At 54.6% G+C, this 16,601-nt stretch overlaps 1 protein-coding gene across 3 annotated transcripts; it reads left to right on the forward strand.

Annotated features, from left to right (window-relative positions):
- The first annotated feature begins 870 nt into the window (after positions 1–870).
- HAAO (3-hydroxyanthranilate 3,4-dioxygenase) lies at positions 871–14,704 on the forward strand. Of its 3 annotated transcripts, none has more exons than XM_081068259.1 (10): positions 871–1,041; positions 3,899–3,977; positions 7,997–8,080; positions 8,420–8,526; positions 10,793–10,882; positions 11,253–11,296; positions 11,582–11,727; positions 13,440–13,508; positions 13,676–13,758; positions 13,868–14,704. In XM_081068259.1, the coding sequence occupies exons 1-10, from the start codon at positions 962–964 to the stop codon at positions 13,944–13,946; spliced, it is 861 nt and encodes a 286-aa protein (XP_080924385.1). In that variant the 5' UTR covers positions 871–961; the 3' UTR covers positions 13,947–14,704. The 3 variants fall into 3 exon arrangements, with proteins under 3 accessions (XP_080924385.1, XP_080924386.1, XP_080924387.1); XM_081068260.1 differs by having other exon boundaries at positions 925–1,041; positions 8,459–8,526; positions 13,868–14,657; XM_081068261.1 differs by having other exon boundaries at positions 954–1,260; positions 13,868–14,657.
- The last annotated feature ends 1,897 nt before the right edge of the window (positions 14,705–16,601 follow it).

Raw genomic sequence — 16,601 nt, forward strand, 5'->3', positions numbered from 1 at the left:
GGAGCCCCCGGGGAAACTGGGTTAGAGCCTCTCACACGGGGTATAACATTAGCACAGGTTTGCCCGCCCTGCCCACCCCCGCACACCACACCGAGAGCTCGGCGCTTCATCTGTAAAACTTCTCCTAGAATTGTCGTGTGACCCCTAAGACACGGAAGGCGCTTAGAAGAGCAGCTTGCCCGTGTCTGTACCCCACACCCCCCCACCCCCCCCACCCCACCCCGCCCCACCCCCACTCCCGCAGGTGAGGGGACCGCGCCCTCCAGCCCGGCCCGGCGGGTCCCTGCGGTGTCCCGGGGACCCCCCCCCCCGCCCCAGCATTGCGCGCACGGCCTCTCCTCGCCACCTTCCTGAACCCGTCACCCGGCCAAAATCAGGGCAGCCGGCGACACTCAGTAAACCCAGGGGCTCTGGCCTGCCTCCATCCTCGTGACAGGGCAAGGGATAACCTTCACCGGGGTCTGTGGGGGCCGCTCCACAACCCTGAGATGGCGTCGCAGACATTCCCATATCTCCGATGAGGAAACTGAGGCTTCGATCCGGTGCCCGCACCCCTGGACTCAAGCGCTCGGGTTTCCAAACCCGCCTGCTCTCCACTACAGTGTTTCTTTGGGGCCCAGGAGGAAAGTCTGGGGACAAAGGACCAGCAAGGTTCTCGATCCTATGTCCCACGCCTGCCTCCGGCTCCCAACCCCCGGGTGGGCGTGCGGAGCGCCCCCAGATGTGCGGCAGGGCCGAGCAGGTGCCCAGAGGGGAAGCGGTGCGGTGGGGGGCGGTGCCGGGCACTCGGACCAAAGGCTGACGGCGGCCACCGCGCGGGTCCCCAGCCCCGACACCGGGGCTGCCCCGCCCTTTGACCCCTGGGATGCTGATTAACCGAGGCGGCCAATAGGCGGCTGGGCGGAGACGCGCCCCTCCGACGGCTCCGGGACGCCGCTCAGAGCACAGTCCTTGGGAAACCATGGAACGTCCCGTGAGAGTGAGGAGTTGGGTGGAGGAGAACCGAGCCTCATTCCTGCCCCCCGTCTGCAACAAGCTCCTGTGAGTCCCAGGCACGGCCCCCTCCTCCTGTCCTCTGTCTTCACCTTCTCCTTCTCCATCTGCACCCCTCAAACTCCATCTCCGAGTTCCCTGACCCAGAAGCGTGCAGCAAGGGGGCTGTCGTCCTCAGAGTGTCTTCAGGGCGGGTGTTCCGGTTCCACCACCTTCATCTGTTCCTCTTTCGAGTCTGCTGTGGAGACTGCGAGCCTGACTTCTGAGGTTGGCTGGGTGAACTGAGGCTAGGGGACATATAGATGGCAGGTGGCAGCCCTGCCCCCCAGGGCTGAGAAACAGCTCTCCACCCCCCAGCAACTCTCAGAAGTTTGGGGAGGGTGGTTTTCCATGCCCCAGAATGGCAATAGTACCCAGGTCTGGGAACAGCCCAACCATACACCCCCACTCCTGTCTAGGAAGCCACAGTCAGACAATGAAGTCAGAGGGTTGGTCAGCTCCTGTAGGAGGATTGGGATTATTACTCCTCCCAGTTTTCATCTTTGCTGGCAGGCACACACACACACACACACACACACACACACACACACACCCCAGCTATCTCTGCCCATAGCACCCCGCAGGGCTGATGGTGGTCCAGCTACCATGTTTCCCCAAAAATAAGACCTAACCGGAAAATAAGTCCTAGCATGATTTTTTAGAATGCTCGTAATATGAAATAAGCCCTACTGTATTTTCCCGAAAATAAGACCGGGTCTTATATTAATTTTTGCTCCAAAAGACACATTAGGGCTTATTTTATATTACGAGCACCCTGAAAAATCATGCTACAGCTTATTTTCCAGTTAGGTCTTATTTTCAGGGAAACACAGTAGTCTTTCTCCAGTAGACCCCACAGGCCTCAGGCCTTTCTCCAGTAGACCCCACAGGGGAGGCCCTGTGGCCCCTTCACCTCACTCCCCTTCCCTGGGCTCCTGTGGCTTGGCCTGGTGTGCTCCCCAGCCCCAGGCTCACAATCTCATGTTTGTTATGTCCACAGAACAGCTCCAACCTCAAAGCACACAACTGTAATCACTAAACTGACAAGCAAGAGACTGTGCCCAGTGCTTTTACATCATCTCATTCAGTTCTCACAATAGTCCCAGGAGGTGGACTTTTACAATAAGTAACTTGGCCAGTGTCACAGAGCTCAGGTGGGACAGGGTCCAGTCTGAAGCCCATGCAAGAGTTTGACTCCAAAGTCCACACTCTTGGTAACTGCCAGGGCTAACAGCTAGCCTCTCCCCAAAGCCTCGTCTCTCCCACCACTGTCGTCACCCTCACCTTCCTCACTTCAACCCTGTCCACAGTCTCATTCTCAATCCTCCAGTTTCTCCCTCAGCTGTGTCTCATATCTATGTGCTCCTCTCCAGTCCCAGAGCCACCGCTCTGGTTCCGCCCTGTCACATCCAGCCTGGGCAGTTCGGGCCTCCCCTGCCTCATGCCCCCCACACAGCCCTCCAGCGCTGCTCCAATATTAGTAATCTCAAAACGTAGGCCCTCTCTTTGGTCATTCAGCAGATGTTCACTGAGCACTTGCTACATGCCAGGCACTGTTCCGGACACTGGAGAGACAGCAGGACACAAACTGACAAAAGTCCCTTCTGGTGGGAGGAGGCAGGCAATAAGTATTGACAAACAGGGGGTGGGAGGCTGCAGGCAGACCTGGTGGCCATGGGGCAGAATAGGGCTGCGGTCTTACCCCATGCTGGCGAGGGTTGTGAGGGAGAATCTGCTCCAGGCCTCTCCTCACCCCGGGAGGTTTACAGGCGATCTTTGCATCCCTTGGCTTCTGCATCCTGAGCTCTGCCCTCATCTTCGCAAGGCATTCGCTAGTGTGTCTCTAAATATCCCCTTTCATAAGGTCGTATTGGATGAGGGGCCCATCCTACTCCAGTATGACCTCATCGTAGCTTGACTAACTACATCGGCAATGGCGCTCTTTCAAAATCAGGTCCCATTCTGAGGTACTGGGTGTTAGGATTCCAACATATGAATTTGGGGCAGGGGGTACATATGAATCTGCTGAGGGTTGTGAGCAGACGAAGGACATGACCCGGCTTGTGTACTCTGACTGATGGGTTGAAATAGCTCTTGAGTGAGTTCATTCAAGAACTTTCCATATGTACCTAAAGTATATCTCAGTAAAGATGACTGAAAAAGAAAAAATATATATCCTAGGCTCCCTGGTAACCCCTCAGGCCAAGACCAAACTCCTCGGCTGAGCTCTCGAGCCCTGGAATGACCTGGTTCCCCGTCTTGATCCAGCTTTCTCTCTCACTCCCCAAGACCACTCCCACACTACCAGGACCCCCAATGAGTCTCGTCTCAGGGCCTCAGCCCCCAGCTTTCTCTTCCACTTCCTTCCTCAAGTGCCTCAGAGCTTTAAGCCCAGCAGTTTGGGAGGAACAGACAGTCCCACAGTCAGACAGCTCTGGGAAGTGAGGGGTAGATAAAGGTCAATTTACCCCTATAGGAAGTGGGCCTTCAGTTTGCGCTCCTGTGTGTGGAGGTCTTGAGCACAGCCCAGGGATCCTGATTGACGAAGAGACAGATCCACCACCACGCTGTTCCCCCTGCTGGGTCAGAGGATGAGGGGGACACACACAGAGGGACACACAGACTCCAAGACACAGACATAGACAGACACAGGCACATACAGTCACAGACAGGCACTCAGATACACCTGGGCACCCTGGGATGAGATTGGAAGGGGACAAATGTTGAAGACTGACAGGAACAACAATGCAGAAATAGCCCTATTACCTCTCCCTTGTGTACCCAGGCTCCCTCTGGGCCCCCCATAGACCCCTCCTGTCTTCTCCCATGAGCTGTTTCAGCATCTTTCCCCCCACACCCATTGCAGGCATCAGGAGCAACTCAAAGTCATGTTCGTCGGAGGCCCCAACATCAGGAAGGATTATCACATCGAGGAGGGTGAGGAGGTAGGCCTGCAGACCGCCCCTCCCCTTACCCCGCCCTGGGAGCAGAGGATGCCTCCTGTAGGACCAGAGACTGTGGACAGAGATGGGGTGGTCAAATGGCTGATGAGTGAAGGGCACTCAACCGAAATCACAGGGTAATACTGTTGCCTGGGAGATGTGAGCACCCAGGGATGCCTTTGACAGCTCCATCCTCAGAAAGATCCCAGCCTCTGCAGGTGTGACAGGCTCTAGCTATTGACCTCACCCCCTGGACATGAGCTGTCCATGCTCCAGGTGGGATGCCCTGGTCCTCTCTCACAAACCTGAATATGCAAGATTGGCCTCCAAAAGGAGACCCAAACATTGGGAGGGACCTGGACGCCCCACTCTGGTCTTGGGAGCCAAATTCCCTGGGCAGCGTTGGGGCTGGGAGGCCCCTCCTTATGTAGAGGCTGCAAGACACATCAGTGGCTGGAAGCTATTGGAGAGGAGGGCAGGTAGGAGGGGAAATCTACAATTTGCACTGAATATCCTTTTGTAACTTGAATTTTGGATTGTGTTTCTATTCTACCTACATCAAAGTAAATAAACAGAAGAAAAATTAAAAGAAAAAGATGGGCCCTCTTACGAAGGGACACAGATGGGTTTCCAGCTATCAGAATCTCTGGTGGCAAAGGACCAATTATGGGGCCCCCTACCTATCATCTGGGGGGGGGGGGCCTGGTGCTGGAGTTCAAGGTCCAGAGTCCAACTTGGTCCCCAGCCTCCACCCCCACTGCTGGCGACTCAGCCACAGCTGGGGGCCTGGGAGGGGACTGGAGGGAGCACGAGAGAATCACTCACTCAACAAATGTTTCCTGAGCACCTAGTGTGTGAGGGGCAGAGGGGTGAGGCCCCGGGCCAGCAGGGACAGCTCTGCAGAGCAAAGCTGGCAAACCCCTCCCCTCTCACACTTCCAGGGCCCACACTTCCCCTGGCCACCCCCTTCTCACAACCCAACTCACTGGAGGCCATTTTCTTCTGGGAAAAGAAAAACAACAGGAAAATCCAAAATTGCAAAAAGGAGACTGGGTAGGGGAGACGAGGCTGGATGCAGTGTCTCTCTTGCCTGCCTCAGTCAGCTTCGAGCCCCCCATCTTGTCTTCCAGAGGCTTTCACTCTGTAGCCCTGATTTCATGGCCTACTCCTCCTGTCTCCCTCCCTCTTTCCGTCCCTTCTTGACCCTCTACCACCTCTGCCCCATGCCCCACCCTGGGGTCTCCCCAAACTGCTCTGGTAGATGGGTGTCCACTTAGGGACCCAGGCCAAGCCCTGACTGAGCAGGGTGGCTGACAGATGAGGAGGGCTGGCCTGAGCAGGTGTCCCCACTCTGGAGGGTAGCGGGGAGGAATTTGACTAGAGGTGGGTTTGTAACAGCCTGGATGAACCCCTGAGGTGAAGGAGAATACTCCACAGGCCCTGGACAGCCACAGGGCAGGGGTCAGCCTCCTCTCCATCCCAGATTCCATCCACCCTGATGAGAGAAGGGGAGTCACTGAACCAAAATGTCCTTGCTGAGCTCAGCATCAGCATCAGCCCTTCAGGTGCCCCAGCTCCACACACCACACCTACCTCACTCACCCCAGTCCTTCCCTTGGGGAGCATAGGTGGGGGGGTCGGGAGGGGGTAGCCTGGGTTGGGAGTCTGCCTCTTCCTAACCATGTGATCTTGGACAGGTCACATCACATCACTTCTCTGAGCCTGTTTCCTTGTGGCACATGGAGACACTGGCCCTGCCTGGTGGCGCTCAGTAGGTGCTTAATACACATTGGTTCTCAGCCCCCTCAGCCCCTTTCCAGCATAATTCCTTTTGGATTGCCAACGGCTGTTTGGATTTTCTATTGTCCAGGATCTGAACCTCTGCTCTAGGCCAGGCCTGGTCCTCATCACAAGGAAAGCCTCTGGGCAGAGAGGCAGGACTGAGAAAAATTCCACTTCTTTCCCATTTTTGTTGGATAACACTTTGTTCCTTCCAGATAGGTTTGAATCTGCCCACAGCATCAGACAGCTTTCCCTGATATTTGCAAGGCCCAAGGGCTATGTCCCCCTCCCTAGAACCTTCTGGGCCCTTCCTCCTCTCCCAGTGCCGTGGAAGAAGTGCCCCCCCACCCCACACATACACAGGGGTTTCCTCCCAACTGGGGGTGTGAGGGTGGGGTTGCAGAATTGCTCCCTAAGAGGACCTGGTAGGTTTTTTTCTTGTATGTTTTAAACATCTTGCATGGGTTATTTCCAATAATAAAAGTGAATTTTTTTTTTTTTTTGTAGAAAACATGCGAAATATAAAAAAAAGACAAATGCATCCCTCACTCACAATCCCACCACGCAGGGAATCCCAATACTGTGAACGCTCCCTAGGTTTACACACTTATTGCTATATAAGTAGAACCTTGCTGGGTGTAGTTTTGAATCTTGTGTTAACATGATAACTTTAGCATTTTTCATTTTCCCACCTTATTACTAGTTATTCAAAAATTGTGTTTAGTGGCTGCATAATATTCCATATTTTGACTCTGTCATAAAATAGTGACATTTCTCCTCATTATGACTAGCATTATTTTTGCTATTCCTGCCATCACTAATGTTAATAGCTACTGGCCTACGAGTGCTGACTATGTGGCAGGTACATTGCGTAGTGTCCCAGCAGACATCACAGCGACATTCTGAGTAGGCACTGTCATTTTATAGATGAGGAAATGGAGGCACAGGAAAGCTAACTGAATTGACCAAGGGCACACGGTGACCTCGCTGAGCTGGGGGCCAGGTAATGCAGGAATCTGTGCTTTTAACTACCATGCAGGTGACGAAACAGCCATGTATGTGCACCATGAGGCAGGTGCCCGTCTGGTTCACTGCAGCCACCTGCCAGACACAGAATTAGGTGGCAGGTCAAAAGCATAAGGTGGCCACTGTCCTGGTTTGTCCTGGACTTTTTCAGTTTCAGCACCGAAGGTCCTGTATCCCAAGAAACCCCTCTGGCCAACCCACAGGGGTGTGAGCTGTGAAAGTTCTTCCTGCCTGGGGCCAAATTGCCCTTCAGAAGAGTTGTGTCAACTTGTCCCTCACGCAAACCATACGGCTCTAGTTTCCCTAAGCTTGGCTTGATTTCTCTTAGTCGATGCTGTGACAAGAAACTTTATCACCTCTAACTCCTTACATGCTGATAATATTATTATTAACTCCCCTTCAACTATTTGACTGTGGTTTTAACATCAGTGTAATGTGTGACTGGTGGTGAAAAACTGTGCCTGCCTCCTCCTCTTCCCAGCTCCCCTGGGTGATCTCAGCAAACACATTAATTAGGGACTTAGGACAGAAGAGGGAAAACATGGTAGGGGCCCCCTCACCCCACCCCACCCCACCCCACCCCAGGGAGGCAGCAGGAGGGGAGTGCTCCCATCCCCCACAGCTTCTGGTATCACTGAGTCCCCAGTTTACATGGCCAATCTCCAGGGGGACTTGAACCGTTGCCAGAGGACCCAGCACAGGCTCCAGAGCTACATTCAGACTTGAGTCTCCACGGGGGCTCCAGAACTAACTCTGTGACCTTGAGCGGGTTGCTTTACTCTCTGAGCCTCAGTTTTCTTTTCGGTATTATAGGACTAATAACATCTTTGGAGGTGGTTGGCAAGATTTCGGATCATGTATAGGAAAGTGCTTACACAGCCCCTGGGAGACAGTCCATGGCTGGTTTTCCTTACCTGCTGAAGGGTCACTGAGTTCTCCAGTGAGCAGCTCAGCCAGTCTCCTGCCCCCAAGCCAGACACCAGCTGTCGTGTCCTGGCTTCTCTGGTCATCACTTGCGTGTCAAGATGTGATCCTTGTGTGTTGCCAGCACTCCTGTCTGTGGCATGTGTCAGGGGAGGGTGGGGCCTCAGGGCAGGAGTGACCGAGCTGCTCATAAACTCCCAGGCCTTCAGGACCTTTCTCAGGTTTCCCAGTCAGAACTCAAGAACCTGGAAGAGGGAGGATCCTAGCCTGTCTGCTATCCTGTCCCACAGGTGTTTTATCAGCTGGAGGGCGACATGGTTCTCCAAGTCCTGGAGCGAGGGAAACACCGGGATGTGGTCATTCGGCAGGGAGAGGTGAGGCTGGGCCCCAGGGGTCGGGAAGCAAAGGGCCACCGAAACAGGAAGCCCTCCTGCCACGCATCCTGGCTTTGGTGGAGGTCTTATCCTCCTGCCTTTTCCTGCCCTCCTGCCCACCCAGTCTGCTCTGGCCCCATTCTCTGGCACTTTCTCCTCTGGGCTGCCCCATCCTCATCACAGCCTGACCTTCTCTCTGGTCAGGGGAGGCCAGGCAGAGAGCTGGGCTGGGCTGGACCCTGTGGGTCAGCTGAGAGCTGAGAGGGACAGGATGCTGCAGGCCCTGAGGTCTCCTTGGGGGATTGCAGCCTTGTTGGCACCTTGTTCCCACAACTACAGATATTCCTCCTGCCTGCTGGGGTCCCCCACTCTCCACAGAGGTTTGCCAACACTGTGGGGTTGGTGATTGAGCGGAGGCGGCTGAAAACCGAGCTCGATGGACTCAGGTAAATGGACCTTGTCTGGGGGTCTGGGGCAGAGATGGGGGGGCAATCAGCAGAGGACAGGATCCTAGATAGACCCAAGAAAGCACTTCCTGCCATGGAGTGGGTTGGAGATAATGGAGAGCCAGTATTTGCTGGCGAATGGAAGAGGGGTTAGGGTAGGTGCTGGGTGGGTTTGATGGTGGTGGGGTGGATATGACCCCCTGGATCCCCTGGGAGCTCCCTCAGCCTGAGGCCCTTCTGGCTGGGACCAGAACCTGTGCTTCTCGCAGCCTGTGTCTCCAGAGTTTATTCAGTCTCTGCAAGGCCATCCCTCTGCTTGTTTCTCTGCACCAGCTCATCCCACAACCAGTGCTAACATTTGTATAACACTTGCTATGGGCTGGGCACCGGGCTAAGCGCTTTATGTGTATTTATTTGTAATATCCTCACAGTGATCCTATGGGGCAGGTACCGTTACCATCTGTCCTTTACAAGCGAGGAAACGGGGCACAGGGAAGTTGAATTTGCTAGAAAATGGCAGACCTGGCATAATAGAGAAATAAGAAATTCGGGCCAGGACAGTCAGGATAGGAGTGGGAGTCAGCCCCAGGGAGGGGACGACACTGCACAGGGACAGCCACACCGTTCCTAGAGCTGAGTTCCCCTTTGGGCAAGGAGGTTTCCAAAATGAAAACTACTTTTTGTATTTTTTAAATAAGAAAATTAAAAATTCCCAACAGGTGATGGACATCTCTTGTTACAATGGACACTTTTTAAAAAATGCTTCCCATTTTTTCTAATTACCAAAGGCATACATGTTCATTCTTGAAATCTGGAAAAGTACAAGAAAGCAAGAACATTAAAAGTACCTGTCAGGAAAAGGGTGACAAGGAATGATATCTCAAAATAAATAATCAAACGAACAATAATAAAGAGGGAAAAAAATTGTCATCCCACTGGTTACACCTAACAAGGCGCTTAAACTTCCATCGTGTCTTTTTTCTATGCACATCTGCACCTGACAACATTGCAGGCTTATGGCAAGCATGGGTTTGAGTTTTGTTTGTTTTTTACATGAAAAAACTCACGAGTATTTCTCATACTATTAACTGCTTTTCAAAAAAAAACCACCATGTTAATAACTGCATACTGATGTACCGCATAATAGTCTGCTGGAGAAGCAGATGCCTGGCCCTAAACTCTAGAGGGAATTTTTCTCTTGGGGCTTTATCTAGGGAGTCTTCAGTGATGGAGAGCACAGTTTCCTCAATAACATTTTTACAGCAAATTCAATAACAGATTTCATCTGGCTGCTTTTGACCTTTAATAAAAGCCAAGGACTCGACATTAAAATTCCACTCTGAAAGCAATTTCTGGAGGACATCACGGGCCAGTTATGAAGCTTTCTGGTGGCCAGCTCCATCCCAAGACAGAACTTAGGGTGCAGGGCAGGGTGGATACACTGTGTATAAATTATGTCCCATGAGCAGGACCACTTCCCTTTCTGGGAAGGAGTTGAAGAGCCAGCAGCCGGCCTGGCCCTGGGACCAGAGCCTGAGTATTAGGCATGCAGTCAACAGATGCCTCATGCCAGCAGAGGAGCTTTCTGAGCCAGGCTAGGGGCTTGGGTGGGCTTCTGGGAGTTCACTAGAGGCTATATGTACATGCATATGGACCTTCCTTCAGAGGAGAGGCCAGTTCGGTCCCGCACTTTGGCCCAGTTTTCAAAGGCATCCATGACCCTGAAAGCAAAAGGACCCCTCACCTGGGGGCATCTTCCATGTGTTGGTTCCTTAAGATTCCATGTGCTCTGACCTGGAGCACCAGCAGGCAGGCAGAGCATCCAGCCATCGCCCCTGGATGCAGGCTCAGCGTCAGCTTTCGCTTTGGGAAAAATGAAGACACTTGTCATTGCTCGCTGCCCTTCTAAGGTTGTCTCCAGTCTGCCCTGCTTCTGCCACTTACAGCCTATGTAACCCCTCCCAAGCTGCCCAGCTTCTCTGAGCTTCAGAGTTCTATCCTCTTTATAAATGGTCAAGTTTTGGGAATCAGGAAGAGCGAGGCAAATGGAGTGGATAATAGCCCTCTCACTTTGAGGGCACTCGCTGCTTCTTGGCGATTCGGGTGTGGCCACTAGGTTGTGCTAACGAGTGAAGCAGGCGGCCAGCTCTGCAGGGCCCGCTCTGCAGGGCCAGCCAGGCCCAAACGTCCATGGGCAGAGCCCATGGGAGGCTGCCCTGAGGCAGCCCAGATGGAGAGCTGGGTTGCCCGTCCTTTGTTCTGGCAGATACTACGTGGGAGGCACCACGGATGTCCTGTTTGAGAAGTGGTTCTACTGCGAGGACCTTGGCACACAGCTGGCCCCCATCATCCAGGAGTGAGGCCCAACCCGGCCCCTTCCCCTCTCTGTCCTGAAGCCCCATATTCTGGCTGGGGAGAACAGACCCATCCAAGCAGTGCTCCATGCAGGACCTGCCAGCTCAGAACCATGATGCCCAAGATTTAGGGAGAAAGTCTGCCCCTCCCAGGGTGGGAGGCCCGGGCTGGAAAGCTCCCTGGGCAGGGAAAGGGGCTGCTCCACGGGGCTGTGAGAAAGTGGATGGCCCACAGGAGTCATGGGATGGCCCCGCAAGTGTGTGTGGGCTCCTGCACCTGAGAGTGTATGAGTGTGTTTCCGTGTGTGTCTCTCACTGGCTGCTCAATCAAGAATGCTGGCCCTTTCTCCCCTTCCCTGTATGTCCCCGCAGGTTCTTCAGCTCTGAACAGCACAAAACAGGAAAGCCCATTCCTGGTGAGGCCACTGGGACCACCTTTCTTTCTCCCTACCTCCCTCCTTTCCCAGAGCAGGATAGATCTTGTCCCAGCGTTCCAGGGAGTCCCCTTTTGAGTACTCTGCCCAGTACTCAAGGTAGAGTAAGATGGCACTAAATTGTACCCACCACAGAGCTGCTGGGTCCTTTTGCTGGATCCAGCGCCCATTGTGGCAATTGAGAGCCGGGGCTCCTGGGAACTGGGCTTGCAGGGGCTGGGCAGGCTGGGCCAGAGGACACTAACCACAGCTGGGCTGTGGATGCAGACCAGCTGCTCAAGAAACCACCATTCCCCCTGAGCACACGAACCGTCATGGAGCCCATGTTCCTGGAAGCCTGGCTGGATGGCCACCGCAGGGAGCTGCAGGCAGGCACACCCCTCAGCCTGTTTGGGGACAACTATGAGACCCAGGTAATGCAGCCCTGGGCCACCCAGCACATCTACCCAGCAGCCCCAGGACATTAGAGACACACACACACTTCGGAGACTTTACACATGAGCATAGGCCTTCTTGTTTCTTCCCTAACTCAGAGAACGATGGCTTTGCGATGAGGGGAAACCTGTGGAGGTTATGTCGTCCCAAGCAACCTTTCTTTCCCTTCAGAGTAAGAGGTTGTCCAATCCAGTGAAAAGGTTTCTAGGGTTTTACCCCGGCTAGGACTGGCCTGAGTCTTTGGCCAGTCACAGACTTGGGAGCCAGAAGGGAGAGAGGTATTTGGGGGTGAGGATTGGGTGGAGAGGTGCATAGAGAGAGACGCAAACAAAGCTGGCCTTCATTCATTCAATATTTATTGACTGTATATTATGTTTCAGGTTTTGGTAGAAAAAATTAGAATCACTGCCTCAAAAGGTGTATGGTCTGGTAAAAGAACCAGTTAATCAATAATTACCATAAGCACGTGGTACATTATTTGGTAGAGTAGCTTTAGGAAGCCACAGGAGGATAAAGGAGGAATCCAGGTTGGGAGGTAGTCAAGGGAGGCTTCCTGGAAGAGGTGATGTGTAAACTGCATTTTTAAGTAAACATAGGAGTTTGCAAAAGGCAGAAGATAGAGATTCTGAGTGAGGGGGAAGCACAAGCAAAGACCTGAAAGCTTGAAACAGGCTGGCACTGCAAGTAGCTGAGGTTGGCAGGAGTCAGGGCTGAGGAATGGGGGCAGCAGGTGTGATTGCTAGACAGCCAGAGTAGCAGGCAGTGCCCACGTCCGCCAGAGTGGCGTTTCAGGAAAATCACTGTGCCTTGTGTGGGGCAGGATCGGGAGGGCAAGTGTGGAAGCAAGGAGACCTGACAGGAGGAGGCTCGTGTTCACTTGTGCTTTACAATTGCCACTGGCACGTCCTTGCAGCTTGCATTCGGCAACCCCATGGGGAGGTGCCCACTGGACATAGACCTGCGCTTAGAGCCTGGCCAGGACACCGGGCTCGGCAGGGCTATGGCAGCAGGTGCACATCCCAAAGCCCCTGCCAGCCCTCACAGCGACATCACTGAGTACTGAGCGGGCCTCACGACCCTGCCTTCCGCTTCTGTCTCACCCCTACTCCCATCTGCTTCAGTTTCTGCCGACAGATACCTGCTGAGTAGCCCCTCTGGGCCAGTGGGAGCGCAGCCTGCACAGCAGCTGTGGGCTTCCAGGCTGACGCATGTCAGAGGCTCAGCCTCGCTCTTGCTCTCGCTCTCGCTCATCCCCTTCCCGCCCCTCTCCCTCCTGCTCCTTAGGCCAGCATCTCATGGAGAAAGGGAGGTAGACAGGCTTTGGGGAACTACATATGCGTGCTACATGGGTGTGGACTATGCTGTGCACGTGTGTGTCCCTAGTGTGCCCCTGGCAGGCACGCCGTCGTACGGGTCAAGGGTCGTTGTGACGTGCTACGAAGGGCAGATGTGCACGTGTGTCTGAAGGGCAGCATGAGTGATCCCAAATGGCAGGTGGGCAGCGCCCATTGTGACGGAGGCAGCAGGGAGGCCTGATCCGAGGCAGCTTTGCTCTTTAAGTCCCATCTTTGCTCCACGCGTGGAGATAAGGCTCTTTCAGGCCTCGCCAAACAGACCTGGTGTCTGGGTTCAAGGCCATATACTGTGTGCGGCAGGAAGCACCAGAAAAACCTGTGTCACTTCCCACTAGGTGATGGTCCATGGACAAGGCAGCAGCAAAGGCCCGAAGCAGGATGTGGACATGTGGCTGTGGCAGCTGGCAAGTGGGGCCCCCAGGAAAGAGGGGGGGCACAACCTCCTGCCCATGGGGACCAGTCTATACCCGGTCCAGCTCCCAGGGCCTCCTTGCCAAGGCCGACTCAGGATGCTCGGACAGGTGTCGAGGCCCAATAGCCTCCATTCGATTCTCCGGTTCCTCTCCCCCAGGAGGGCTCCTCCGTGATGATGATGGAGGGCCAGCACCTGAGCCTGACCCCTGATGACAGCCTCCTGGTGCCAGCCGGGACAGCGTGAGTCCATGGGAGGACTTTCCCCCCCGCTGTGGGACGACTGCCTTCCTTTCCTTGGGATCCTCAGGGCCCAGCCTTGTCTGACCCCTGCTCACCTGTGTCTCCACAGGTATGTCTGGGAGCGAGGGCAAGGCTCTGTGGCCCTAGCTGTGACCCAGGACCCCACTCGCAAGAAGCCCCTGGGGTGATCATCTTGCTGTGGGCCCAAAGCAGCCACAGCATGTGCCGGAGTGCCACCCCTGCCGAGCTACTCTCCCAGCCCCCACTGCTTCTAGGTGTACTGCTGCTGAGTCACTCAGCATCCCTGCCGCTGGGTCCTGGACATCACTGTCGCTCTTCTCCTCCCATCCTCTTGGCCAAGACGCCAGGCTCCTGAGGGGCCAGTCGCTCCCCTTCTGCTCTAACAGCCCTTAGCCCACCGCCCCACAGCTCTGCCAGGGGGTCTGCACGCTGAGGCTGGGCTGCCTCTCCATCCTGCATCCTCACAGGCTCCTTTCAGCATCCCTCTGCCACCAGGGCGGCCCTCAATAAAGCCTTCCAGGTGGGCGAGCACCTGTGGGTCTGCACACACCCAAGCTGTGGTCGACACGGTGGACCCCATGTTTTTCTGCGACTGTGTGTTGTCTGGGGTGTCAGGGCACTGGGTGACTATGGACACGTAGAGAGTCTGTCGGGGGTGTCCCTGTTGGGAGGGGCTCTCCTCACTGTGTGTATGGCCCAATCCACACAGGCTCCTATGTTTGTCCTGGGGGCACAGCTGATGTCATCTCTCTGTCTCTTTCCCACTTACTCTTTACATCATGTTAAAAAATAGCATCTGTTAGGTTTTTTTCTCCCAATAACAGGAGGGATTTCTGCTAATTGTAGAAAACATAAAAACAAAAAATCCCCCACCCAGCATTAATGACTGTTAATCCTTGATGATTTTGATAAACTTGTAAAGGGCATGAAGCCGTATGAGGAGCTTGGCAGGGGAGGGGTGTCTGTCCATGTCCCCCTGCTCTGGGCTACTGTGTCCAAAGACTCAGAGGGCTCCTGGACCTCCTAAGGGGTCAGGGGTGCTGGGAGGCCCAGAAGCACCAGTGGGTAGAAGCGAAACATGGAAATGTTTCAGGAAATCTGGGCTCAGTATCCTGACTTCAATGAGAAGTTGAAAAGGGCTCGCATGTGGGGGTAACTAAAGCTGGATCTGGACAGAACAGGTCCCTAGTTAGTGTCAAAGCTTCCTCCAGAAAATTTGGGGCCTGAACCCTGCCTTCTCCACCCCAGCCCCGTGGCTCACTGCTTCGATGCACTCCACTGAAGAACAGAGGCCCAAGCTGTGCCTCTGCTCACCCACCTCTCTACCCCAGAGGGCTTTCCTCTCCTTCAAACAAAGAAAAAACATTACCAGCCTCCCCCAAATTTACAAACCATCCAGGGCGGTGAGGGCAGAGGCCTGTCCTGTGCTTGGGCTGCAGCAAAGTGTGGCTCTCTGGGAAAGCTGAGACGAGAACACGGGAATGTCCGGGGAGGCCTCCTGGCTGGGTATGAGTGGCCACTAGAGGGAGTTCGTCCCTAGTGCCTAATCAGAGAGAAAATAATGAAAATTAGATCTTTTGTTTTTCTGAACACAGCTCTATGCCAGGGAATTGCCTAGAAGTTCTTACATACGTTGTTGCATTTAATCCTCACAACTCTCCAGGAAGGTGGTAGCGCCCCATTTTATAAATGCGGCTCAGAGAGGTTTGGAAAGCAGGCAGCTCTGTTTCCAACCGAGGCCTGTCTGTATTCAAAGCTAGGATGGTGGTCTCACCACCCCGCACACTGTGGGCATAGCCTGTCTGCCCTCAGCTTTGGCCAGATGGGAGCCAGGGCAAGGGAGAGGGCTGGAGGATCTGGGAGAGGAGCCAGCAGCCTCTGTGCCTGAAACCCAGAGGCCAAGCAGAGTAGGCAGCACATGGCATACTGCTGACCACAGCCAGTTGGCAAGGGTGGGTGTCAGGTCACAGCTTCCCTTGGTGCTGTCCCAGGTTATCCGGAGCCTGAGGCCCTCATCTTTGTCCACAGGCCTGGCCACGTGGGCTCCTAAGAACACCACACAGTAGGACAGCAGGACTTGTACCTGGCCCAAAGCCAGCCCCAGCTTCCCACTACCCTCTCTAAAGTGAATGTTGGGTGAAGGTGGAGGTGGGGAGGCAGTGGGCAGGGAAACTCAAGGACTCTCAAGATTGTTCTGTTCAGTGGAGAAGCCCCCAGGTCCCCCGATCATGGAAGTAGAAATAGGCAGGGGAGCCCTCTGCCTGCACCATGTACTTCATCATATCCATGGACTCGGCCCATCACAGACTTTGGAACCATCGGAAACCGGGGAGTAACTACTGCAGCTGGCAGAGCACAAACAGGCTGGTTCCTACAGGCTGTGTGCACGATGGTCAGGTGTAGACTGGACTCCCCATCTCTCTCCCCCAGGACAACAGCCTGTTGGCTCCACAGCCCCAGTGGCCAGAGCTGGTGGGGGCAGGGAGGCGGCCACCCAGCCTGCATATATGATGGGGGTGGGCAGATATCTAGGGTGGTCCGCATGATCCCGGGAGCTATGGGTTGCCAGGACCAGCTCCTGCCTCAGCAAGCAAATGTCTGAGCTGTGTACACACTCTCTCCCAACTCACCCCAGCTGGGCCTTCCTCTCACTTCACCATCTCTTTGGGCCTCTATGTCACCCCTGCTGAGCCCTGCTTTCTCCTGCCAGGGGCAGCAGAGACGCCATCCCCCAGTCTGGGTTCAGAGACTTGGATGGGGGGGTGCGGTCACCCAGCACAGGGACGTGGGGAGGGAGAAAGGGATGGATGGGGTGGGGGAGG

This window comes from Rhinolophus hipposideros, assembly GCF_964194185.1.
Source record: "Rhinolophus hipposideros genome assembly, chromosome: 12".
NCBI lineage: Eukaryota > Metazoa > Chordata > Mammalia > Chiroptera > Rhinolophidae > Rhinolophus > Rhinolophus hipposideros.